Here is a 24,066-nt window from a genome sequence, read left to right on the forward strand (position 1 = left end):
ATCTACAAATGAAGTGCCAGTCACCTTAGAAGTCCATGAGAGTTGATTTATTTTTTCCATGTTTAGCATCCTTTTTGATGTCTTGTTTCAGCCCCTGAAACGCGTTGGCTGCCTTTTTATATTCTTAATTTTTTCATAGCAGTAAATGATTATGGAAGCTTTCACACTGCTCTGTAGCAAAATCGCAGTAAAGACTTGTATGCGTTTTTACCATGATTTTGCTGTGATTCAAATGCATTTCTAGTGCCATTTTTGGTCGCCTGCTTCTGTTTACAATGGACTTGTGACCCAAAATGCACCAAAAACACAACGCTGTGATTTCTTTTTTGGTGCGTTTTTCCTCACATTTTCTATTCATTTCAATGGGGAGCTGCATTTTTAAAACCACACCAAAGATGCAGCACGCAGTTGTTTGAAGAGTCCCATCGGATTTTTAGATAAAAACCCTTTTTCTTGTGTTTTTCTCGCAAGGTAAAAACGCAGGAAAAAAGTATCTTTGTAAAAGGGCCCTTAAGGAGGCTGCAGCACTATAACAGAAGTGATGTAGAAGACACAGACGTTCTGTGCAACACCTCTTCTTCTATCGCATGGACCTTCTTTTGGCTTTTGTTATGAAACTGATTGGGTGGCTTTAAAGAGGTTGTAAACCTTCGAAATTAAAAAAAAAAAAAAAAAAACGAAAACCTGAAAGACAAACACATAATGAGCTAGTATGCATAGTTAATGAGTAACTAGCTCATTATGAAATACCTTAGAACAAAGCTTTGCAGTGCCGCCCGCTCACCTCTCATTGGTGACATGTTTGGTCACCCTTCTTCCGGGTTTGCGGCATACGGCCATCTGATTGGCTGGAGCCGCGATGAAGTCGCGCGGGAGCCAGCGGTCACGGCACGGGGCTCTGAAGGAACAGCACGAGCCAAAAAGGGACCCTAGAAGAGGAGGGTTGGGGCTGCTCTGTGCAAAACCAACTGCATGGAGCAGGTAAGTAGAACATGTTTGTTATTATTATTAGTGTGTGTGTGTGTGTGTGTGTGTATATATATATATATATATATATATATATATATATATATATATATATATATATATATATATATATATGCTCACACACATATATACATTTTTATATATATATACACACACACACACACACACACACACACACACACACACACACACACACACACACACACACACACACACACACACATATCTCTCTCTCTCTCTCTCACACACACACATCTATCTGTCTCTCTCTCTCTGTCTCTCTCTCTCTGTCTCTCTCTCTCTGTCTCTCTCTCTCTGTCTCTCTCTCTCTGTCTCTCTCTCTCTGTCTCTCTCTCTCTGTCTCTCTCTCTCTGTCTCTCTCTCTCTGTCTCTCTCTCTCTGTCTCTCTCTCTCTCTCTCTCTCTCTCTCTCTCTCTCTCCTTTGGCTACCATGCACAGCTGCACCAGACTTTGCGCTCTGCAGTTTTAGTACCCAATAGAGTCCTTCATATGGCACACCAAGCTTGTATGATAAATTACTAAATGTAAAGAAGAGGAAGAGAGTACAGGGTTAGAGAGCGCGCAAAGCACTCCGCAAGAAGAATATTTAAGACCAGTGCAAAAAACATCTACAACGTCCTACATGAGTCATTTTGCTGGTAAAGACAGGAACCAGTTTGGGGCATTAAAAGTCTGGAGCATTTTCCTCTTACGTTTTATCTCATACGAGGGTCTGTGAGGCATCTGGAAAACCTATCCTATTGAGCTGCCAAGGATATCCCTTTTTGGAGTCTGGGTCATCTTTCTAACTGTGTGAGCATGTGGTGTACTTACCAAACGTAAGCTGGATTTGCTGTTGATTTTCTGTAGACTCGATGGTCTTGTGTATCACTTGTCTTTGTGCTGATAAATCCCATCTTGACCATTTATTGTAAAAACAACTGGAGACCAGTAATTGGGGTTCCTAATATTCACATGTGTCTCCCATTGTGGGAAGACTACCAGGATTATGTAACAAGGTGTTATATAGGGCAATGGAGATGTCCCCTCACTTCCTGTTCGAGATGCAACAGAATATACACTTACTTTAACTAAAGACAAAACTTTTATTTTTTAGTTTTTGATAAGAGTGGAGAGCGATTAGAACACCTGTCCATTTTTATTGCTGTCTGTGCCCCCATTAAGAAGATTCACCCTCTTTGTCCTGTTTACTATTATCATTGAAAAAGTGGAAGATAATCCCCAAATTTTGGGTTGTCCCCAGAAAAGTAATAGAGGGGAAATCTTCCAGTGGGGACACTAGTTTTGGTGACCTGGCCTCTCCAAGAAATTCCCTTAATTTGCAGGGATTTCCTCTCCCTTCCTGTTTGGCTGTGGGACAGGAAGTGAAGGGACATCTCTGCAATGGGACACAGATGGCAAAAAAAAATTAACAGGGGTTATAACCCCTCCCTTACTCTATCCAAAGTGGAAAAAAAAAATGTTGCCTGTAGTTCTACTTTAAGAACATGTAGATGAATGTTGTCTGGTCTGAAAATATTAATTGCAGTAGAAAATGTGAAATACATGCATCTGATCTGTTTTACCTGACCAAGGCTATTTCATTCTGTTAAGCTGGTTTTGTAAATCATGACTATGGCTAAACAATATTGCATCTCTTGTAGAAGGTAAAAAGTTTCCATATACAGTATGATTTTTAACAATGTAACTAGTGGTTTGACTGGGCTTCCATTTAAATAGAATCCAGTGATACAAATCGATATTTAAAGCCCAACTCTAGAAAAGTGACATCTACCCTTGCAGTGGGGCACCCTCGCACTGCTCTTTAGGTGTAGGGGGGCGCTGAAGAGACTGCATGACTTTCCTTACAATCGGCGCTGTCCTCTTCTTCCTCTGGCACTCTGGGCTGTGGACAGTCCCTCATTGTCATTTGCAAGCAGGACTTTTGGCCTTGCATTGTATATGAAGGAGGCAGGCATGCGACTGCGGCCAGGAGCACATTAGGGAGAATGCTTCAAGGTAAGAGTCACATGGACGGAGGGAGCCTACAGGAGTAAGGTGAGTATTACTCCTTATTCCTGCACCCCTTAACTTAATGAGCAGTTGACTCTTTCACTATCGGGGGGGGGGGGGCGCCACTGTAAGGGTAAATTTTATCAGATTTTTGGAGTTGGATTTTAATCTGAAAAATGCTCACCACCTCACATGCAATATTTGGGATAAGCAATGACCGCTTTTATAATTTGCAAGCTTTCTGCAATTATGATCCCTTATCTCAGTAAGTGATCAGGTGTCGCTAGAGATCTTGGTTTCCTAGTCTGCAGCCAAGCAGTCTAGGGCTGGCCATACATTATACAATTTCTTTTCTTTTTTTTCTTTTACAATTTTCCTTTTGATTTACCAAATCCATATAATGAGGTCCCACCTAAACACTTTCAATTTGTATGCAATCAGACGGCCCTTGCACTATATAGTTGAAGGTTAATCTAAAGGAGAATAAATAAGAAAATTGCGTAATGTATGGCCAGCTTTATTCTAGTCATCTAAATAACTGATCTGCAAGTTGTCATGCTTCACTGTGATCATTACACACGCATACGCAGCTTCCGGCAAGAATGATCATTTGTACCTTTTTATATGGGTAGCTTTACATCTGTGGCTTTTTCCTGTTGGGCTCCCAGCACAGTACCCTTTGTGTCCATTTTCTGCAATTTGGTTGTGATTTTTCTTTTCTTTACTGCTGACCAAGACAAAATTGTCTTCATTTGTCACACTCCTTCAACGTTGCTATACTCTCTTTAAAGCTGAACTCTGGGAATTAGATAAAATCTACCCTTGCATTACCCTAACCCCACCCTCTACTGCAAGGGTTAAATAGGGTGCATGGATAAGGCATAGTACTAAAGCTGGCCATACACTAGTAGAATTTCCTAAAAATGTTTAATTCGTTTGATTTCCTAACCGTTGGTGGGGTAAATTCAGCATTCGATTTTGACTGCAGTGATGGAAATATTTGAAGAAGCGGGATTGAAATCTAACAGTGTATGTGGTTTTCTTTCGATAAAGTGCATTCACTCCAAATGGAATCCTAAAAGTAAACTAAATTTTGATGTAACTTTTTTAAATTAAGTACAGTCGTCAAGTCCTAAGAATTTTTACACAAATATTCTGTAAAAAAAAAATCTATCATTGTTTGGTCAGCTTTACCCTATCCCTTGGTCTGATAGTCTCTCTAGTACTGTTCTATTCTGCCTGAAGCTCCAGGCTATGGACAGTTCATTGGCATTGCATACAGTGCAGAGCTATTAACCCTATATTGTACATGGAGGTGGCAAGTATACAACTGCGACCCAAAATGCCTTAGAGAGCCGACGGTGCTTGACCCCTTTTTATGAATGGTCAAAGCCTGCCAGACCCAGTAGTAGGGTTGGTATTACACTTTATCTTTTCACTATAGACCAGGGGCCCCCAAACTGCAGATCATAGGCCGGATGTGGCCCTTAGTTTGCCTTTATCTGGCCCTTGGGAACTTTTCCTCCTTCCACTGATAAAAAGCATTATTCTTTCCATTGACACCAAACACAGTGCACTATTCTTCCTACTAACACCAACAATGGGGAACTAATTTTCCCACTGGAGCCAATGATGGGGCACCATTCCTCTCACTGACACCAACAATGGGGCACGAATTCTCCTACTGGCACCAATGATTGGGCACTATTCCTTCCACTGACACAAACAATGAGGAACTAATCCTCCCACTGGCACCAATGATGGGGCACTATTCCTACCACTGACACCAACAATGAGGGACTAATTCTTCCACTGCACCAATGATGGGGCACTATTCCTAATAACGATGCCATTGATGTGGCACTATTCCAACCACTGGCACCAATGATGGGGCACTATTCCTCCCACTGACACTAACAATGAGGAACTAATTCTCCAACTGCCACCAATGATGGGGCACTATTCCTAATAATGATGCCATTGATGTGGCACTATTCCTCCCATTGACACCACTTATATCATTTTTTCTACCATTGACCACCAAGCCAATGGCATGGTTTACTCCCACAGATCCCGGGGCATTTTCTTCTCCCACTGGCCACAGTCTAGCCCCCTAAAGCGTGAATGGCAGCAAACTGGACCTTTGTTTTCGAAAGTTTGTAGACTCCCGCTCTAGACGAAACAAAAATGGGGGCTCTAGACTTAAAAGGGCACTGCAAGGGTAGATTTTGTCTCATTCCCAGAGTTCAGCTTTACCATTGTTTGTTTCTTTCCACACTTCACTAAATTGAGTCTTACCAATTGTTTATCTCCTTCCTGTTTATAGGCTCTTCCCGACAACGGCTTCACCAAGGAGAAGATTAGAATCTTGGAGGGTTTTGGTTTACTGTCTGGGGATGAAAGTGAATGGGATGACCTCAAGCAGGTGAAGCCATCCCGAGCCAGCATCCTTCGGGACCACGTGTGCATCAAGACAGACACTGTGTCTTTACAAGCCAGCACTGCCTCACTCGACCTTACTGAAACACAACAGCTGCTACAGGAAGAGCAGTCAGAGACGGGCAGCGTCACACTGCCACCAAGCCCCGAACGTCGGGTCTCTTTACCGGATACTGGCTGGAGAGGGAAGCACATGCCTGCCACCGAAAGTGAGGTGTGAGGGACAAGAGGACATATGTGAGGTGCGGCAAGGTGTACCTCCTGCCCAGTATTACTAATAAGGAGTCTCTATTATCTTCCTTAAGAATCTGGCTTCCTTACCCTTGGACAAAAGTGGAAATTTTAAAGGTTGCTGATCATTTACGCTCAGTTGGGTTCTCTGTGTTTTTATTGGTACACGTTCTGCTGTGTGTCACCATTTAGCTGCTGTTGTCATCTCATGGAGCAGAGAGAAGTGTCCCCTTTGGAAAAACCCCATAAGCTGACCTTCTTCACGTATCGGTGGTATGCCATACTCTTCAGCTACATCAGTTTTCTAGGTACGGGCTAAGAACATTCAGTGTTCAGCACAGAAGCATTGATACCGAATGATTGACAAGCCCAATGGAACTGCCTTGTGTTACCGATATGGATGTTCATTTGGAGTGGATACAGAATGACTGATGTATATACCAGCCTTTAGTATCTGTGCCAAGACATCAAAGAATAATCACTAACTCAAAGCTCACACTCCTCTCATGTTACCCTATCAATGTCCATAGCCCTGCAGGCCCTGGATGGGTTCAGCACTGATTCCTAAGGTGTTTTAAAAAAAATTCTAATTTTTATACTAAGCCGGAGCAAAAAAAACTGTCCGCAGCGAGTTGTTTATTTTGTAATTTTTTTTTTTTTTTAACAAGGATTTCTGGATATGTTTTTTTTTTTTTTTTTCTATTTTATTTAACCAATGTATTTTAGACTTGTTGTGATAACTTAATATAAAAATAGATTTTCTTATTTCGTCTCTTTTGTCTTTTGAGGTTTGAAAACTGGAATGTATGTGGTCTCTATTTTTTAAATCCATATTTGGGTTATTTATCTACAATGCAAGTCTGATGCTGGAAAAAGTGAAGCTAAACTCCATCGTGCTGTCACTTTAAAATAGATTGCGCCAAATGAACGATTACTTTCAGTAACAGGTGTGCCTGCTGTGAGCGCTGTATTTGACTGTATGTAGCTCCAGCTACAGAATGTATACCGCACTGTGTTCTGGCAGCTGGACAGGGACTTACCATCCTGCTCCTGGAATAAAATAGTGTTTGGGATAAGCGCTGCTTAGCAATTAACAGGAAGCTTTGTATTTTCTGAATGAGTAGGCTTCCTCTGATTGGCTGGAGCTGGAGTGGCAGGAGGATAAATCCTAATCTCCACCTCAGCCAATCAGAAAAACCCTTGTACTCGCTCATAAAAATGCAATGCTTGATTTTATTCCAGGAGTGGAAGCTGATGCTACATAAAGTTTATAAAGTGCACAAAGCAGGCGCAGTTGTTAGTGACAGTATTAGTTTGTTTGGACCAGCTTGATCCAAATGAACTATTCTAAAGTGACAAAAAGCTGGTGTTGTGCTTTAAAGTGGTAATAAACCGCAGAAACAAAAAATTCTCTGCAAGGTAATGTCATATTGTGCTAGTATGCATCGCATACTAGCACATTATGAGGGTCTTGCCTTAAGGCTGGGCTCACTATTGCTAATTGGATGTGGGTTTCCCTGCATGGCTCTCAATGGAGCCATTCACACAGCTCCGGGATGGCTACAGAATGAATTGCACAGGAGTCCTGTGTGTCTTCTGGTCTGTTTGAGGTCTGAATTCAGCTGAAAATTTGGACTGAAATTGGACCTGAAATGGTGAACAGGGACACACTGGACCCCTGCTATGAGCCATTTCACATGGAGGTGTGAACCCAGCCTAAAACGAAGCCCTCCAGTGCCGTGCTGTCACTGCTGACAGGGCTTCCATCTTCACCCGGTCTTCCTTCAAGGTTCGCGGCCTCCGGCCAGGAGCGTGATGACGTCACTCCTGCACATGCGCTGGGGAGCCACTGTTCATGGCACGGGCTCTGAAGGTCCGGCACTTTATGCTGGACCTTCAGAGTGCATGGGCCGGTGATGTCACCGGCGGCATGCACTTTAAATATATCCTAAACTGTGAAAGTTCAGGAGATATTCACAGTAACCACAGGTAAGCCTTATTATAGGCTTACCTGCTGGTATAATCAGGGATCCTCAAACTACGGCCCTCCAGCTGTTGCGGAACTATACATTCCATGAGGCACTGTAAAACTCTGACATTCAGACATGATGGGAATTGTAGTTCCTGAACAACTGGAGGGCCATAGTTTGAAGACCACTGGATACTAGAAGTGGTGTAACCGTTTACTACCACTTTAATACTAAGGTTTAATGCACATGGGTATATTGTATGGCTATACAGCGAAAAAAAAATTTTCCTGGCAGACTCCATGGCAGCTTACGTGTGAGTTAGTCCGCTTCCTCCTACCTCATAGGACCCCACTCCCATAAAATTTTACACCGTGCCAGAGGCCGTGTTCCTTTTTTGTCCTCCTCCTGAAAGGATTATGGTCAAATCTTACCTCATGAAGATTCCCGATTCAGGCCTGGCGGTCTGCACGTTGGATCGAGTGGTGTCCCCTTCATGTCCAGCACGCCCTAGCTATTAGCGTGGTAGGACACGGGCGTGGAGTCAGTTGTCAGAAGAGCTTGCAAACCTGGCCAATGGCAGGCAAAGCAACATTTGGCCAATCGTCCTAGCTATTAGCGGGAGGCCCATGAATACGCCCCATCGTGTGTGCAGCCGCGGTGTCCGTATGGTCCAAGGTCTGGTCGTGGAAGTGGTGATGTACCCTGCTTTACATTCTATGGCAGCAGTTTGTGTATATTCTCCTGTTTGTTACTTATCTCTCCCTGGGGTCTAGTTTGGCTGTGGGATGCACGGCGTTCCATTCCACGTCCTTCCCCTCCGCTCCACTGCTTCCTGGTGCCTTCCAGGCTCGATCTGAATCGTGGCTTGGTTCGCACAGGTGGGGGGGGGGGGGGGGGCTTTGCCTTCCAGGCTCGATCTGAATTGAGGCTTGGTTTGCACAGGTGGGGGGCGGTGCCTTCCAGGCTCGATCTGAATCGTGGCTTGGTTCGCACAGGTGGGGGGGGGGGGGGGAGGGCGGTGCCTTCCAGGCTCGATCTGAATCGTGGCTTGGTTCGCACAGGTGGGGGGGGGGGGGCGGTGCCTTCCAGGCTCGATCTGAATCGAGGCTTGGTTTGCACAGGTGGGGGGCGGTGACATCATTCCAGCAGCAAATTCCAATAGCTGTCAGTTTCAGCTGTTTGTGGGTTTGTTCAGCAGTGTTTCCAGCGGCTTCCCCGTGCTCTGCAGGAATCTTTTCAAGGTGAGAGATGGCTGTGATTATGCTGAATAGGCTTCCTGCCTGCTTTCTGCATGTCACTCATTCATGATCTCTTGCAGTTTTGCTAAAGTGATATGGATGTCTCACCGCCCCCTCGTGGCCAGCCCTTACATTACAGGTAAGATTGGTTTTATTCCTCTCCCTGTAATGTTTGGGGGTTTTTCTGCTGTTCTGTTGAGTCTTTATTTTCTTTCCTAAAGCCCTTCTAGGTCTGAAAGACGTCACTCAGCCCGTGAAGATCAAGATCCTCCCAGGTCGCAAACGCGGCATTCATCATCAAGTTCCAGACGCCATCGGTCGTCCTCTAGGCGACATGGTGAAGTGTCTGGAGCTACTTCAGGACACCACCACTCTGACACAAGATCCTGCTGGGGATGTGGGGCACAGGTGCCTGACGGAAAGTCGCTCTGTGAGCCCTGTTTTGCACATGCTGCAAACGAAAGGGAAGACAGCAACCAGCAGATGGAGTCAATGGTCAGGCGAGTAGTTAAGGAGTCCTTAAAAACCTTGGATCCTGCTTATGCTGGAACTTCCTCCCCCCAGGATGGCAAGTACTCCGGCTGGTGAAAATATTCATATCCCTGGGCCTTCCCAGCACAGTCACTCCTCATCTGACTACTCTGAGGGTGAGCTTGAAGCAGACGACCCTGGTGCGGGTTTTGACTTCGCAATGGTTCCCTCCTTGGTCAAAGCTGTGAAGGAAACCCTGAAGTGGGATGAGCCGGTAGAGTCACCCTCTAAACAGTAGAGGTATTTTAGGCACCTCAAGAAGGAACGCCCTTTCTTTCCCCTGTTAGGGGAGGTCGGCGAAATCATTACAGACGAATGGGGCTGCACAGAGAGAAAAAACTCTCTACTCTCCAAAGTGAATAAAATGTACCCCTTTAAACGGAAGAGGTTAAACACCTGGAATCTGCACCTCTGGTGGATGCAGCACTGATGCGTCTGGTGCGTTATGTCACCCTTCCGCTTGAAGACACAGTCACCTTTAAGGATGGCCTTGAGAGACGCATTGATTCAGATCTCAAGCGCATCTATGTGTCAGCGGGAATGGCATGCAAGCCAGCATTGGCTCTCGCAGCCCTGTCTAAAGCAATGGAGGTGTGGACAGACAGTGTGGACACAACGCTCAGAAGCGTGTTGGAAGAAGTCGCAAGAAATTTGCTAGTACATGAGCTGAGGCTGGCAGCGGTTTTTTTTTTGGGGGAGGCCTCCCTAGACATGGTCCGCCTTGCGGCGCGGGTAATGCTTTCATCGGTCACTGCAAAACGGGCTCTTTGGTTACATCCTTGGTTGGCCGATCCTGCGTCAAAACAAGCCCGTTGCTCAATTCCATTTGAGGGGTCCTCCCTATTCGGCAACAAGTTAGAAAGCGCCATTTCCCGTGCCACAGGTGGTAAGTCGGGGTTCCTTCCCCAGGATAGGCGCTTGCTGGACCAGAAGAGGTCTCAGCCCAGGCAAGGGGCTGATCGGCCAAGGGATGCTCGCCTATATAAGCCTGGCCATCAATTCCGAAAGAACTGGAGAAGACCACAGCCTTCAGGACAGAAAGCACCCAGAGGAAGGTCTTCTGGTGGTTGGGAGGCCACAAAGTCTTTTTGACGTTGTGCCTGCCCAGGCGGAGCAAGTCGGGGCTTGGCTACTACGCTTCCAACACGTCTGGGCAGCCTCGATAAACGACTTCTGGGTCGTCAAGACAGTATCAACAGGCCATTCCTGGAAATTCTGCAGTCCGCCCAGACTGAGGTTCATTCCAACATCATTGCCACAGTCAGAAGAGAAAAGACAAGGCCTTCTATCTTACGTAGATCTGTTGGTGGCTCAAGCGCAGTGGTTCCAGTTCCAGCCAACGAGAAGTTCCAGGGTCTATATTCCCCTCTTCTTGGTTCAGAAAAAGAGTGGTGCTTGGAGACCGGTCATAGACCTCACGCACCTGAACTCTTTTATTAAGAAGGAGAGATTCAAGATGGAGACGCTATTCACCATCCGTCAAGCAATACAACCGGCAGACTGGCTTGTGTCAATCGACCTCAAGGATGCCTATTTCCATGTGCCAGTGGCAGCAGATTACCAGAAGTTCCTACGATTCGCAGTAGATCAGAATCATCTACAGTTTGTCTGTCTCCTGTTTGGGCTTACTACATCGCTGCGGGTATTCTCAAAGGTCTTACTAGCAGTGGTGGCTTTGATCAGGACCAAAGGCATCCGTCTACACCATTATTCGGACGACCTGCTCCTGCTGTCACAAGACCTCACTGCAATGTTTCTTCGGGGGGTACAGAATGTTCAAGCGGACTTCCTCTCAAGAGTCCGCTTGGACAACAATGAATGGAGCCTTCAACGATGTCTTCCAGTGGCTCACTTCTCTGGAATTTCACCCAGAAGTGGATCTATTTGTATCGCCATGCAATCACAAGCTTCCGAAGTATTATGTGAGGTTCCATTGTCCCCAAGCCTTTGGGACGGATGCTCTGACAGACCATTGGAGATTCCACAGGGCATATGCCTTTCCCCCAGTTCCTGTCATTCTCCGGTTCCTGGCGAGACTCAGGATGGAAGATGTGGAAGTGATAACTATAGCCCCATACTGGCCGAACAGGCCATGGTTTCCACTGCTGATGCTCCTCAGTTTTCGGGATCCAGTTCCTCTACCCATCAGGCCGGACCTTCTGTCCCAGGGAGCAACTCTACACCCATGCCCGGCTCATCTGCACCTGAAGGCATGGTTTTTGAGAGGGAAAGGCTGAAGGTGTTAGGTTGCACGAGTGGGGCAATTTCTACTCTTAAGTGCCAGAAGAGCGGGCACTAACAAGGTCTACGGAAGGATCTGGTCCAAGTTCATGGATTTTGTTACCAAGAAAGGGGGGGTCATGCAATGACCTGAATATCCAGCATATTCTTGGTTTCCTGCAGTCAGGACTGGACCTACCATTATCCGTTAGCTCACTATGTGTGCAAGTTTCTGCTATTTCGGCCTTCACAGGAACTTCTTGGGCGTCTCATCCCTTTGTCCATCAATTCTTTCGAGGAGCTTCCAGACTCAGGCCACAGAGGAAGCCAAGGTTCCTTAAATGGGATCTTCCACTCGTCTTGAACTTCCTTTCTGACATCAGAAGAAATCACACGGAGCAACTCTCCATTAAAGATGTGTCTCTGATATCGGCCTTCTTGGTAGCTGTCACCTCGGCTAAAACAGTCTCAGAGATTAGTTCTCTGGGTTATTATTATTATTATTATTCAGGATTTATATAGCGCCAACAGTTTGCGCAGTGCTTCACAATGTGAAGGAAGACAATACAGTTACAATACAGTTCAAAACAGGAGGAACTAGAGGGCCCTGCTCGTTAGAGCTTACAATCTAGAAGTTGCAAAGAACCATTCCTGACCTTCTTCCCAGATCGTGTGGTTCTTATCCCCATGTTGGGATCACACCCCAAGGTGGTCTCTGTTTTCCACGAGAACCAGGAGATTGTCCTTCCAACATTCAAATAATCAGATGATCCGGATACACATCCATTAGATGTGGGTGCAAGTCTGAGATTGTACCTGGATGCAACAGCTTCCTTCAGGTGTTCAGATTATCTATTTGTTCTCCTCCACGGAAAGAACAAGGGCTTGCGGGCCTCTTCAAGATCCATAGCGGCATGGATTGTTCAGACCATCCAATGGGCATATAAGGCTAAGGGCTTGGCTCCTCCAGAAGTGGTGACCGCGCATTCGACAAGAGGGGTGTCCACGTCCTGGGCGGCTTCTTGTCATGTGGCCCCTGAAGTAATATGCAAGGCGGCATCATGGTCTTCCATTAACACTTTCATGACTCATTATTGTATTGAGCCAGCTTCATTGTCTTCTGTTAGCTTTGGTTTGCAAGTACTGTCTGTTGATGGTGCAAATTAAATTTCTTTTGGCCAGCAGTTTCCCACCCTTGTGTTTGGCTAGTTATTTCCCACACGTAAGCTGCCATGGAGTCTGTCAGGAAAACGGAAAATTGTTATCAAATACTTACCGTAATTTTCCTTTCCTGATGGACTCCATGGCAGCTGGAGTCCCCTCCCATCTGCTGGAGTAGGCTATTTATGGAACACGGCCTCTGACACGGAGTAAAAATTTATGGGAGTAGTGTCCTATGAGGTAGGAGGAGGCGGGGCTAACTCACACGTAAGCTGCCATGGAGTCCATCAGGAAAGGAAAATTACGGTAAGTATTTGATAACAATTTTCCGTTTTATGGAAAGGAAAAAACCCCAGCTTTAACCACTTCCCACCCAAGGACGTTCCCGTACATCCTTGGGTTTCAGTGGTTATACCGGGATGATGCCTCCACCTACAGACATCATCCCGCCCGGTACTGTTAGTTTCAGCTGGCAATTCCCTACAAAGCAGAAGTGATCTGAATGGCTAATTTGCCACTCGATCACTTCTGCGGGTAGCAGAATGGGGTCCCACCCCCAGAGCTTACAAAGCCTTAATGACCTGCTCTCCTCCCTCACATGAAGATGTCTGAGCCTTGGGATTGTCTGATTAGGGCCCAGCACTGCATCCTGGGAGGAAGGTGAAAATGGGCTGCAGGAGCATTTGCCATAATGTGCAAGTATGAAGGGCATGCTTGCATTGCACATTGTTGCAAATAGTCAATATACTGAGAGAGGTTGTAAAAGACCACCAGTGTAATAGAGAAAAAGCTCTGTGGGATCTAATTTTTTCAGCTTGGATTCACGTATGGTCACTTGTAGATGGAGTCTTTAACCACATAACGACCAGCCGCCGCAGATGTACTGCGGCAGGTTGGCTCTCCCAGGCAAAGTCCCGTACATGTACGGCGCTTGCCTGGGAGGAGCTAGGGGGCGAGCGCGCGCCGCCAGCGGCGTGCTCCAGCCCCCCGCTTGTCAGCGAGGAAGCCAGTGCGTGTGACAGGCGGCTCCGATGGCCGCCAGCCACTCGCGATCTCCCCCCACTGACAGAAGGACGGACGGCTGATGTAAACACAGCCGTCTGTCCTTCTCCCTGAGATGATCAGAGATCATGCGATCCTGCTATATAGGATTACATGTCTCTATGGTCATCTCACAAGCCCCCCCCCCCCCCCGAAAGTTAGAATCACTCCCCTAGGCTTACATTTAACCCCTTGATCACCCATATTATTAACCCCCTTCCCTGCCAATGACATTATTGCAGTTACAGTGCATATTTTTAGCACTGATTACTGTAGTATTGTCACTGGTACCCCCAAAAGTGTCAAATGTCAGTTAGGGGTCCGATGTGTCCTTCGCCGCAATGTCGCAGTCCCGCAAAAAATCGCAGATCGCATTACTAGTAAAAAAAAATAAAAACAATAAAAATTAAATAAATCTTTCCCTTAGTTAGTAAACGCAATAACTTTTGCGCAAACCAATCAAAATGCGCTTATTGCGATATTTTTTTTTTTACAAAACATATGTAGCAGAAAATAAATTAGCCTAAAATGTTAAAAAATATTGATTTTTAAATTATTTTATTTGGAATGTTATATAGCAGAATGTGAAAAATATTGTTTTTTTTTTTTCAAAATTGTTGCTTTTTTTTGTTTATAGTGCAAAAAATAATCGCACAGGTAATCAAATACCATCAAAAGAAAGCTCTATTTGTGGGGAAAAAAGGACGTTAATTTCGATTGGGTACAGTATCGCACGACCGCGCAATAGTCCGTTAAAGTCATGCAGTGCCAAATCGCAAAATAGGGCCTGGTCATTAAGCAGCAAAATCCTCCGGTCTTAAAGTGGTTAAAGTGGTTGTTAAGCCACTCAATGACAGTCCTGCAATCCCCTCTGCTATAAAAATGAATGTCCCCAGTGTATATATTTTTTAAAAAAAAAAATACCTTTCATAACGCTGATCGGCTCTCATGTGACCGGCCGTCTCTCTCGATCTGACAGCTACAGCGGTCGGGGCTGAGAAACCCCTGCTGACATCAGCAAGGAGGAGGAGAGGAGAGAGGTGGAGAGAGGCGGCCTATCACATGAGTGCCAATCGGTGGTAAGACACACAGCGGCATTTAAAAAAAAAACACATACACTGGGGACATTATTTAATATAACAGAGGGGATTGTAGCAATGTCACTACGTATAAAAGCATGGGAGAGGGCTGGGGGGTGGACCGAGCTGACATGCAGGGAGGGGAGTAGGGAGAGCAGAGCTGTGGCTGACAGAGGCACGTAAACTGACCACGGTGTAAAGGCTCAGCAGCCATGATAAACCGTGGTCAGTTTACAGGGGGGAGACAGAACCAGGCAGGATCAGCCAGGTTTTTTAGGCTATACAGGGGGCCAAATGAAACAGCACAAGCACTGTGCTGTATAACATGATTTAAGGGGACAGGATCTGTTTGTTTTTTTTTTCATGGTTACAAACCCATGAAGTGAGCAAAGATAGAAACCAAGACCAGTCTCTGTAGAATACTTTCTTTATTTGCAGCAGACTCAAAACCAAAAAACCTGGAAAAAATCCTGGAAAGATTTCCCCAGAAAAACGGGGGAGAGGGGATGTTTAAGATGCCATGTGAATAGGGTTGCATAGAAAATTTACAAACATGTATGAAGCAAAAGATATATGTAAAAAGCAAAAAACTTTATTGCATAGTTACAAAAAGGCAGTCTAAAGGGACTTGCATGTACAATTATTATAAAAAAGTCACATCAATTTCTAAAAAACCTTCAGTACATAGTCAAACATGGACATGAAAAGGTGGATATCGCAAAACATATGGGTGATAGCACGGAGTGACAAGGTGTCGGACCCCCGAACCCAACGCGTTTCAACATCTTCCTCGGGGGGTGTATTGGTCCGCAGCTCTCTAAGCACATATATGGTTATGTGGTCCACCCACATCTACATCATGGATCCACCAATTATATACTGTAAGGTTGTGTAATCCAAAAGGCTCGGGAACATACCAGGATGGCGGTCCTCACCTGGGGACCACAAGGGACAGGGGCAAAACTGGAGTAGGAGCGGACCTGTTTTTATTTGATCAGGGCCTAATGATAACAATCAATCTGACCCTCACAAGGACAGGGAATTTCCCGGTCCTCAAATATTGTATGTAAAGACCAAATACAGGTCCTATCAAAAAAGAACCCGAGTATAACTCTCTGTTCACCTGCAGCCTGCAGACATCCCCACATGGAATGGGGAAACTCATTCAGAGGCCAATGACAGTTTCTTGTGTGATTAGCATGCTTTCTCCAGGCGCTTGGGTATTGCACGTTATTGCAGACTTTGTTTGCCCTCATCCAGTGGTGACAGCTCTGCACTCTCTGACACCTCTCTGTCACCTCTCTGTCCTGTTCTTTCTCCGAACTGACATCTTTTTTCAGGTACTGATGATGCATCTAGAATTATATTATTGAGACACTTGGTTGATCTCTTGTAGAAGGCCAAGAATGTTCCCTGCACTGCACATGCACCGCAGTCAGTGTACAGATAGAAAAACAAATCACTGGAAGAAGTGATTGATCTTATTTAGCCTCACCAAGCATGCTAGGAACACTTTTATGGATATTTACTGATGACCGTCCTACTGGATGATATCCCTGGAAGAGAACGCTGGAAATAATTGTATTAGTGTGTTGAATGCTCTTTGTATATTGGCACGTACATGTACCATGACCACCATGATCACGATCACCTTCCGTTCCCGCCCGCTGCAGAGAGAGAGAGGACAGGAGAGCGAGAGCGAGAGCCGCGCCCGCGTGACTGAGGTCGGGACTGAGCTGATTGAGGCGAGGCGACGGAGTCGGATTGGAAGTCCGCAGAAGAAGACGAGTGTGAGTGAGTTACCGTCCCTACCTCTACCTGAAGGCTGCCCGGTAACGGTAAGTGAATGATGCCTCGAGGGGGGGGGCCTGGCTCACACACTGTCCTGTCAGTCAGTATTTCTGATGCTATGAAGGGGGCACGCACGCTGATCTCTGCATTGGGGGCACCACGTATGCTGGTCACTACATGGGGGCACGCACGCTGATCTCTGCATTGGGGGCACCACGTATGCTGGTCACTACATTGGGGGCACGCACGCTGATCTCTGCATTGGGGACATGTATGCTGGTCACTACATTGGGGGCACGCACGCTGATCTCTGCATTAGGGGCATCATGTATGCTGGTCACTACATTGGGGGCACCATGTACGCTGGTCACTGCATTGAAAGGGGGCATGTACGCTGGTCACTGCATTGAAAGGGGGCATGTACGCTGGTCACTGCATTGAAAGGGAGCCTGTACTGTGGGGTTTGTGCTAGGGGGTCTGTACTGTGGGATTAGTGCTAGGGGGCCTGTACTGTGGGATTAGTGCTAGGGGGCCTGTACTGTGGGGTTTGTGCTAGGGGGCCTGTACTGTGGGGTTTGTGCTAGGGGGCCTGTACTGTGGGGTTTGTGCTAGGGGGCCTGTACTGTGGGGTTTGTGTGGGGTTTGTGCTGGGGGGGTCTGTACTGTGGGATTAGTGCTAGGGGGTCTGTACTGTGGGGCTTGTGCTAGGGGGCCTGTACTGTGGGGCTTGTGCTAGGGGGCCTGTACTGTTGGATTAGTGCTAGGGGGCCTGTACTGTTGGATTAGTGCTAGGGGGCCTGTACTGTTGGATTATTGCTAGGGGGTATGTACTGTTGGATTATTGCTAGGGGGTATGTACTGTGGGGTTTGTGCTAGGGGGTCTGTACTGTGGGATTTGTGCTAGGGGGTCTGTACTGTGGGGTTTGTGCTAGGGGGCCTGTACTGTTGGATTAGTGCTAGGGGGCCTGTACTGTTGGATTAGTGCTAGGGGGCCTGTACTGTTGGATTAGTGCTAGGGGGTGTGTACTGTGGGGTTTGTGCTAGGGGGTATGTACTGTGGGGTTTGTGCTAGGGGGTCTGTACTGTGGGGTTTGTGCTAGGGGGTCTGTACTGTGGGGTTTGTGCTAGGGGGCCTGTACTGTTGGATTAGTGCTAGGGGGTCTGTACTGTGGGGTTTGTGCTAGGGGGTCTGTACTGTGGGGTTTGTGCTAGGGGGCCTGTACTGTGGGGTTTGTGCTAGGGGGCCTGTACTGTTGGATTAGTGCTAGGGGGCCTGTACTGTGGGGTTTGTGCTAGGGGGCCTGTACTGTGGGGTTTGTGCTAGGGGGCCTGTACTGTGGGGTTTGTGCTAGGGGGCCTGTACTGTGGGATTTGTGCTAGGGGGTCTGTACTGTGGGGTTTGTGCTAGGGGGCCTGTACTGTGGGATTTGTGCTAGGGGGCCTGTACTGTGGGATTTGTGCTAGGGGGCCTGTACTGTGGGATTTGTGCTAGGGGATCTGTACTGTGGGGTTTGTGCTAGGGGATCTGTACTGTGGGGTTTGTGCTAGGGGATCTGTACTGTGGGGTTTGTGCTAGGGGGTCTGTACTGTGCGGTTTTGCTAGGGGATCTGTACTGTGGGGTTTGTGCTAGGGGGCCTGTACTGTGGGATTGGTGCTAGGGGGCCTGTACTGTGGGATTGGTGCTAGGGGGCCTGTACTGTGGGATTGGTGCTAGGGGGCCTGTACTGTGGGATTGGTGCTAGGGGGCCTGTACTGTGGGATTGGTGCTAGGGGGCCTGTACTGTGGGATTGGTGCTAGGGGGCCTGTACTGTGGGGTTTGTGCTAGGGGGCCTGTACTGTGGGGTTTGTGCTAGGGGGCCTGTACTGTGGGGTTTGTGCTAGGGGGTCTGTACTGTGGGGTTTGTGCTAGGGGGTCTGTACTGAGGGATTAGTGCTAGGGGGCCTGTACTGTGGGATTAGTGCTAGGGGGCCTGTACTGTGGGGTTTCTGCTAGGGGGTTTGTACTGTGGGATTAGTGCTAGGGGGCCTGTACTGTGGGGTTTGTGCTAGGGGGCCGTTACTGTGGGGTTTCTGCTAGGGGGCCGTTACTGTGGGGTTTCTGCTAGGGGGCTGTTACTGTGGGGTTTGTGCTAGGGGGCCTGTACTGTGGGGTTTGTGCTGGGGGGGTCTGTACTGTGGGATTTGTGCCACTCTCAGTCAGTGTATCCAATAATAGGGTGTCTCTCACGGTATATCCCATAATAGAGCCCCTGTTCCCTATTATGGGATATACTAGTACTGATGAACCCCTTAATATGTGATATAGTGGGAGAATTTGTTCACGCAAGCAAAATACAGGGGACAAAATGGGTGGAGTCTATAAGGGGTGGGGCTTCTGAGAAATGGGAGGGGTCAACATGGAAGGGCGGGGTCTTGCACCCCACCATTTTAAAACTTCATCAGCCGCCACTGCCAAAGTGAATAAAGCTCTCCTCTGTTTGCTCTCCATTGTCATTGAGGTGGGAGCTGTATTTTCTTCTTTCTCAGCAGGTTTTACAGATGTGCCAATGTTAAGGATTCATTAAAGGAATATAAAAGGCTTGTTTTTTTAATAAAAAAAATAAATAAATAACAAACACGTCATACTCCCCTGCTCTGTAGAATGGTTTTGCGCAGAGCAGCCCAGATCCTCCTCTTCTTGGGTCCCCTGCTGGTGCTCCTGGCTCCTCCCTCCTACTGAGTTCCCCTTAGAGCAAGCAGATTGCTGTGGTGGCACCCGAGCATGCTTGCTCCTGAGCCATTGCTCTGTGTCCATTCACACACACATATAGCTATGGCTTGGCCCTGCCCCCTCTCTTCTCACTGGCTGTGATTGACAGCAGTGGGAGCCAATGGCACCCACTGCTGCCTCAGCCAATGAGGAGGGAGAGTCCCTAGAGAGCTGAGGCTCTCATGCACATCACTGGATCAAAATAGGGCTCAGGTAAGTATGGGGGGAGGGCTATGGGGATGCTGCACACTTATGGTTTTTTATCTTAATGCATTGAATGCATTTAAGTATAAATCCTTCTGTCTTTAGAACCACATTAGCCACTTGCCGACCAGCCGGCGTTGATATATGGCGGCAGGTTCCCGCGAATCGACGTACCCGTGTGTCGCTTTGCAGGAGCGATCGTGGGGGCTCGCACGCCCATTCGCCAGCAGGGAAGTTAATTTGCGGGGACGATTGCCGCCGGGCACTCGCTATCCCTCTCCGTGGAGACAGTAAACACAGCAGACCGTTGTTCTGTCAGCAATCAACACAGGGCTCATGTGTTCCTCCTATTTAGGAACATGGGTCCCTGTGTTGATTCCATAAGCCCACCCCTCTCACAGTTAGAAAACCCCCCTAAGTCAGTGATGGTGATCCTTGGCACCCCAGATGTTTTGAAATTACATTTCCCATGATGCTCAACTACACTGCGGAGTGCATGATCGTGATAGGAAATGTGGTTCCAAAACATCTGGGTTGCCAAGGTTCGCCATCACTGCCCTAGGCATACGTTTAACTCTTTGATGGCCCCTGCTGTTAACCCCTTCCCTGCCAGTGTCATTATTACAGTAACGGTGCATATTTTAGCACTGATTACTGTAGTAATGTCACTGGTCCCTCCAAAAGTGTCAAAAATGTCAGGTGTCCGATCTGTCCCCCACAATGTCGCAGTCCCGCTAAAAATTGCAGATCGCCGCCATTACTAGGAAAAAAATAAATAAAAATGGCATAAATCTTTCCCCTAGTTTGTAGACACGACAACTTTTGCGCAAACCAATCAAAATACACTTATTGGGATTTTTTTTACCAAAATACAAATTGGCCTAAAATGATGAAAAAATTAGATTTTTTAATTTTTTTTTATTGAGAATGTTATATAGCAGAAAGTACAAAATAAATATATATTTTTTTTTATTTCATAATTGTCGCTCTTTTTTTGTTAAACCTTTGTCACTAATCTTTGGGGAAAATGAGTGCAACTGCACTTGTAATGTGCACAGCCTATTTGCTTTTAGTAAATCAACTCCATTGTTTTAGAGTTTCAAACAAGGAAAGCCACACACTTACCAATGTCCATTTCAATTTTTTCATTTATTTAATGATTTGTATAGAATATAATACCCCACATCATAACATTTCTCTTTTCCTATTGTTTCTGATGTTCCTGTTTATTGGATTAAGCAACAAAAATATATATATCGTTTTTTTGGCAGAAAAGAAATGCAAACGCCATTCTACCAAGAAACTCACATTCCCCATCCCCCCCCCCCCCCCGCCAATATATATTGTTTTAAACTTAAATTCTGCTTCTTAAGGGCTCTTTCACACGGGCGTTCCTTTTTTTTTTTGCCCGATCAGGTCCTTTTTTTTTTTTTTTTTGTAACGGACACGGATGACACTTCTGTCATCCGGTCCGTATGTCCATTTTTCATCCCATACGTTTGCGGATGAAAAACGGACATAATGCATGTCTATGTAAATACGGATGTCAGCGGATGACACCACTGTTTTTACGTCCGTTCCGTTTTTTGAAAGGAAGAAAAAATAGGGTTCTCTTCCGTTCAAAAAAATTGAACTGAACTGACAAAAAACGGATGTCAGCGGATGATCATCCACTGACATCCGTATTTACATAGAGATACATTTATGTCCGTTTTTCATCCGCAAACGGATGGGATGAAAAACGGACATACGGAACGCCCGTGTGAAAGAGCCCTAAGTGTTATAAAACCTTCCTTTTTCTGTACTTACCTGCTCTGTGCAAAGCTCTGTGCAGTTTGGACACTTTGGGGTTGATTTACTAAAACTGGAGAGTGCAAAACTGGTGCAGCTGTGCATTGTAGCCAATCAGCTTCTAACCTCAGCTTGTTCAATTAAGCTTTAAAAAAAAAATGAAAGCGGATTGGCTACCATGCGGAGCTTCACCAGATTTTGCACCCTCCAGTTTTTAGTAAATCTCCCCCATTGTGTGGGAATAGAAGAAAAGGAGTTTTTTCTTAACCGCCTTAGCGGTAAACCCGAGCGTGACTCGGGGTAGGAATTTTCTGCTATTAGCGGTATCCCCTAGTCACGCTCGGGGTCAATGGGCAGAGCGTGCAGACAGCGCAGCGGAGCTTCTCTTACCTTATCCTGGCGATCCAGCGATGAGCTATCATTGCTGTGACCGCCAGTGAGATCTCCGCCGCTCGTCTGTCGGTAGGAGGACTTCCTAGTTCCGTTCCCTGCAGCAGCAATATATATGCATATATACCTATATATATACCTATATATATATATATATATATATATATATATATATATATATATATATATATATATATACACACACACACACACACACACACACACACACACACACACACACACACACACACACACACACACACACACACACACACACACACACACACACACACACACACACACACACACACACACACACACACATATATATATATATATAAAATTATATTATTGATTCGATTATAATTAATGCGTTTTATATATATATATATATATACACACACACACACACATTATATATATATATATATATATATATATATACACACATATATATATATAATATATAACGCATGAATTATAATTAATCAATAATATAATTTTATTATATATTAAATAATAAAATAATATTATGGATTCGATTATAATTCACTTGTTTGTGTTTCAAATTTATCACATCTGGGATGTCTACTAGAGACTTGTTTTGGTCAGGTTTAAGTCAGTAATTACTAAGAATTGTAGGCCTATAATACATAACGCCAAATTTCCATGAAAAGAATTGTACCGCTTTTGGAACAGAATTCCTGACAGAATCATACCGCCAGGGAGGTTAAGGGAAAAAAGACACTGACACAGAATTTTGGGTGGATTGAGAATATATTCTTTATTCATGATTTATTGTTTTTCAGTCTTCCTTTGATAAGAATGCCGTGTACGGAGATTGGACTAAGAGTATTTCACTATTATTTATGCAAGTTTTCTTGAGTTTTTTATTTTGATTTGATTTCAGATCATGAAGAGCGAAGATTTGGGAGTTGCACACGAGTTACAAGCATTGAAGGATAACATGAAAGGAAACTGAGAAAACCAAAGTGAATAAAGCTCTCCTCTGTTTGCTCTCCGTTGTCATTGAGGTGAGAGCTGTATTTTTTTTTTCTCAGCAGGTTTTACAGATGTGCCAATGTTAAGGGTTCATATAAAAGGCTTGTTTTTTAAAAAAAAAAAAACAAAAACAAAAAAAACCTAACAAAAGCGTCTACAAATCTAGTGCTCTCCGTATGATAAATAAATTCAGGTATTTATTAAAGTTGCACTTACATGAGTAAATGATAAAATCAGCATAAAGGATTCGGTAACAAACAATCCAGGACGCTAGTCTCGAGGGGGACAAAAAATGCCCAAAAAAAACGCCTGCAATAACACACCTGGGCGTTTTTTTTTTTTTGGCACAGGCGTTTTTTTGGGCTTTGTGGGTCTTTGGAGGCAGGCAAAACATCTGAACTTCTGTATAGGGGTATATATATATATATATATATATATATATATATATATATATATATATATATATATATATATATATATATATATATATACACACTTATATGTATTTATACACATACACATATATAGGTGTGATAGGAGAGGAGCCATATGCCTGTTAATTATTTCATTAGCGCAGGCATAGTGTTCTGCTACTTTCACACCTATATATGTGTATGTGTATATATACATACATGTGTGTGTGTGTATATATACCCCTATACAGAAGTTCAGATGTCATGCCTGACTCCAAACATGTCCTCAACAAAGCCCTATAAACGCCTGCAACAAAAAGCAGGGTGACAGGCGAGAAGCCATCTCGCTGTTCTATAAGTGACCTAAGAGAAACGATCTTTTCTCTATAGCGGTCCCCCTGAAATGGAAGGGTTTGGTCACCCTGACATAGCAGTCAGAAGCAGTTCACCCTACACTACACTACGGTCACCCTGGCACTTAACACTTTCCCTACAGAAACTAGATTTTTGAATCTAAAGTGGAAAATAGCACCCTAACTACACTAGATATCCCTTTCCTCACACTAATAATTGCTAAATGACACTTTGAAGCAGAAGTAACAGAACTGCTTCCACTCTCTTCCACGTCCCTGTATTACAATGCTAGGAATTTGGCGGGGGCTATCTTATATACTGGGGGGCGTATTCACTAATGATTGGCCTCCTGTCCCCCTAGTCACTCCAATCACATTCCTAGCATTCTCCTGCCCCCTCAATTGGCTTTTACTGATGGTTCTGGTCCAATCACGGGCTTTTAAAGCCCATTTCCTGTCCC

The 24,066-nt window shown here is 45.5% G+C and overlaps 1 protein-coding gene across 2 annotated transcripts in view; it reads left to right on the forward strand.

The window, feature by feature from the left end:
- LRP4 (LDL receptor related protein 4) overlaps positions 1–6,435 on the forward strand; it is a 181,305-nt gene extending 174,870 nt beyond the window's left edge. The window contains exon 39 of one of the 2 annotated variants that reach the window (XM_082271113.1): positions 5,327–6,435. In XM_082271113.1, the coding sequence (XP_082127239.1) occupies positions 5,327–5,659 (333 nt within the window). In that variant the 3' untranslated portion in view covers positions 5,660–6,435. The remainder of the gene's footprint in view (positions 1–5,326) is intronic. The other variant, XM_082271114.1, reaches the window with a different exon arrangement.
- Positions 6,436–24,066: the final 17,631 nt, after the last annotated feature.

This window comes from Pelophylax lessonae (genome assembly GCF_965119305.1).
Source record: "Pelophylax lessonae genome assembly, chromosome: 10".
NCBI lineage: Eukaryota > Metazoa > Chordata > Amphibia > Anura > Ranidae > Pelophylax > Pelophylax lessonae.